Below are 2,796 nucleotides of genomic sequence, written 5' to 3'. Positions count from 1 at the left end.
ATGCAAGATACTTAAGAGCAGATACGATGCTTAGCAATTAACACACATGTTGAAGTAATTGTCTCAGTATATCTAGCAATGTTCACGGGTACAAAACATTCAGTATATAAAACTATTATTTATGGAAGAGCAATTCTAGGCATAGAGGAAATTTAATATTTTAGATTGAAGAAGGTAGTTTATCACTAGAGAGTAGGAAGATCTACTCAGAAAGAACAAGAGAGCTGCAGAGAACACAGAGATGCAGTAAACCTAATACGATATTATTCAAGCAGAGAAATGGAATAACTCTGAACTAAGGTAATTTATTGAAGACTGCATTCAATTTTCCCATTCATGTTCCAACAGTATATTATTTATATCCAAATTTTGTCTTGTTTAGAAAATAACAAAATCTTTGAAGCATATCCTTGAGAGCTTCTTTCACCTGCTGGTTCCTTAGAGTATAAATGAAGGGGTTGAGTAAAGGGGCAACAGAGGTATTGAGCACAGCTACTCCTTTAGTTAAAGTCACCCTTTCTTTTGCTGATGGTTTCATATACATAAAGATACAACTCCCATAAGTAATAGAGACAACAATCATGTGTGAAGAACAAGTGGATAAAGCCTTGGTTTGCTGTTGAACAGAAGGGAATTTTAGAATGGTTTTGATGATGTATGTGTAGGAGAAGATCACTAACAACAACGTGATGATGAGTGTCAGCACAGCTAAGATAAAAGCCATTAATTCTATAAAACGTGTATCTGAGCAAGAAATCTGTAGAATAGGAGAAATGTCACATAAGAAGTGATCAATAGTTTTGGAAGCACAGAAATCCAGCTTGAGTCCCAAGACCAAAGAGGGAAAGATGATTAGGAATCCAGTTACCCAAGAGATGAATACAAGTTCGTAGCACACTTTGCTGCTCATAATGATCGGATAATGCAGTGGTTTGCAGATGGCAATGTAGCGATCATAGGACATGGCAGCCAGGAGGTAAAACTCAGTAACTCCTAATAAAAGGAAGAAGAATAATTGAGTTGCACAAGCATTGTAGGAAATTGTCTTGTCTCCAGTCAGAATGCTTGTCAAGAATCGTGGAATGCAAACAGTTGTGAATGAAATTTCTAAGAAGGAGAAATTTTGGAGGAAGAAATACATTGGAGTCTTGAGCCGTGGATCCAGCAGGGTGAGGAGAATGATGGTTAAGTTCCCCATCAGGCTCAGGATATAATTACAAAATAGAAACAGAAAAATCACAATCTGTAGTAGAGGGTCATTTGTCAGTCCAAGCAGAGTGAACACTATGTCCATTGATTGGTTCTTCATTTTTCTTTTGTCCTGTGAAATCTGCAGAAAATAAAAACTAATATCACAAGTAAGAAAATACATTACTTCATTCTCAGCCCTAGAAAGTTTCATATTTAGAAAGTTATCCATGCACAAATATTTTCACAAGTCAACTTAGATTTCACAAAAATGAACACATCCACCAATTCATCAGTCATGTTTATAAGAATGTTAAAAGATTCTTCTCTTGTCCAGAGTTAAATAAGTCCTACTTGCCACGTTACTGAAAACTTTTCACTCATTTGAAATAAGTTTCATACTTCGGTTAGTGTTAACTTTTGATTTATCTTTCAAGCACTTTATCCCAAAAGGCAGTTTAAATATTTAGCAGTTTGAAATTTCTGAATTTAGCTAACACTTCAAGTAACTTGTTACTTAAGAGAGTCTTTTATTCATCATCACGTTCCATTTCATATTTATTCATTGATATATATTTATTCATCATCAAGTTCAATTTTATATTTTATTTACTTAGTTTTTGTGTTTACGTTCCTACAGTTTTTGTAGCTCCACTTAGGTGCCTATTCGTACTTTATCAATTGCCTTTAGATTCACCACTTTTCTGGTAAGTCATTAACAGTGCCTCAGTGCCTCAATTCTATATGACTGAAGTATATCAAACAGAAAAACTAAAATTGGTCTTTCTATGTTTTATCTTCCATTTTTCTTTAATCTGTTTATAATGGTTTCGTATTTCTTTCTTTTGCAAATACAGTAAGAAGCTATATATTGTTTTATTTTAAATGCAAAATGATTTTAAGTACTAGTTGCAGGTCTTCTTACTGACTAGTATTGCAGTTATATTCCATAGTAACTGATTATAATTTATTTTTAGTTAATTATTTTTGCTAAAGAAAGGCTGCTTCGTCTTAGCCAATTTTCAGAATTCCCAGACAATATTCAAAAGGGCGTTTTTTCCATTTTCTGGCTTCCTTTTATAACATACAGGCTATAATAAAAAAAATCAAATATCATGAAGTTACCTTTTCTTTTTGATTAAAATATTTAAATATTTCTCTGCTTTTCTACAAAGCTTAATATTCTTTTATTTATATATATTCATTTTAAAATTACTGAATCCCTATAAAACCTTTGTTTTTAATTAATGAATCCCTAGAATCTTTGTTTTAAACAGTGATTGCTCTCTAGTAATCTTAATTTGTGTGTCTTTCATAAATAGTAAGTTAATGCATGCATAATAGTACTTGCAGCATCAAAATATTTCTATTTTTGTTATCTCTTGGGTTTTTCATTAGCCACTGCTTTTCTAGTATAACAAGATCTACAGGTAGTTTATGTGTGTATGTGTTATAATACATATTTTACATATAACTACATATTATTACATATAACGTAATAAATATAAATTTACCTTTTTCATGTATTATCTGTGAAATTTTTATGATGTGGTAGACTAAATATAATAGTGAAGACTTTTTAAAAATTTCATCATTGTTCTACTGATC

General features: G+C 31.7%; 1 protein-coding gene across 1 annotated transcript; it reads right to left on the bottom strand.

Moving 5' to 3' along the window:
• Window positions 1-352: 352 nt before the first annotated feature.
• Window positions 353-1,309, bottom strand: LOC105532018 (olfactory receptor 6C6). Its single transcript, XM_011970084.1, has one exon. It carries the CDS (start codon window positions 1,307-1,309, stop codon window positions 353-355), a length of 957 nt encoding a protein of 318 aa, XP_011825474.1.
• Window positions 1,310-2,796: the final 1,487 nt, after the last annotated feature.

The sequence above is a fragment of the Mandrillus leucophaeus genome, unplaced genomic scaffold (genome assembly GCF_000951045.1).
Source record: "Mandrillus leucophaeus isolate KB7577 unplaced genomic scaffold, Mleu.le_1.0 Scaffold927, whole genome shotgun sequence".
NCBI classification, from domain to species: domain Eukaryota; kingdom Metazoa; phylum Chordata; class Mammalia; order Primates; family Cercopithecidae; genus Mandrillus; species Mandrillus leucophaeus.
Note: the sequence above shows the minus strand (reverse complement) of the source record. Positions and strands in the feature narration are given on the sequence as shown.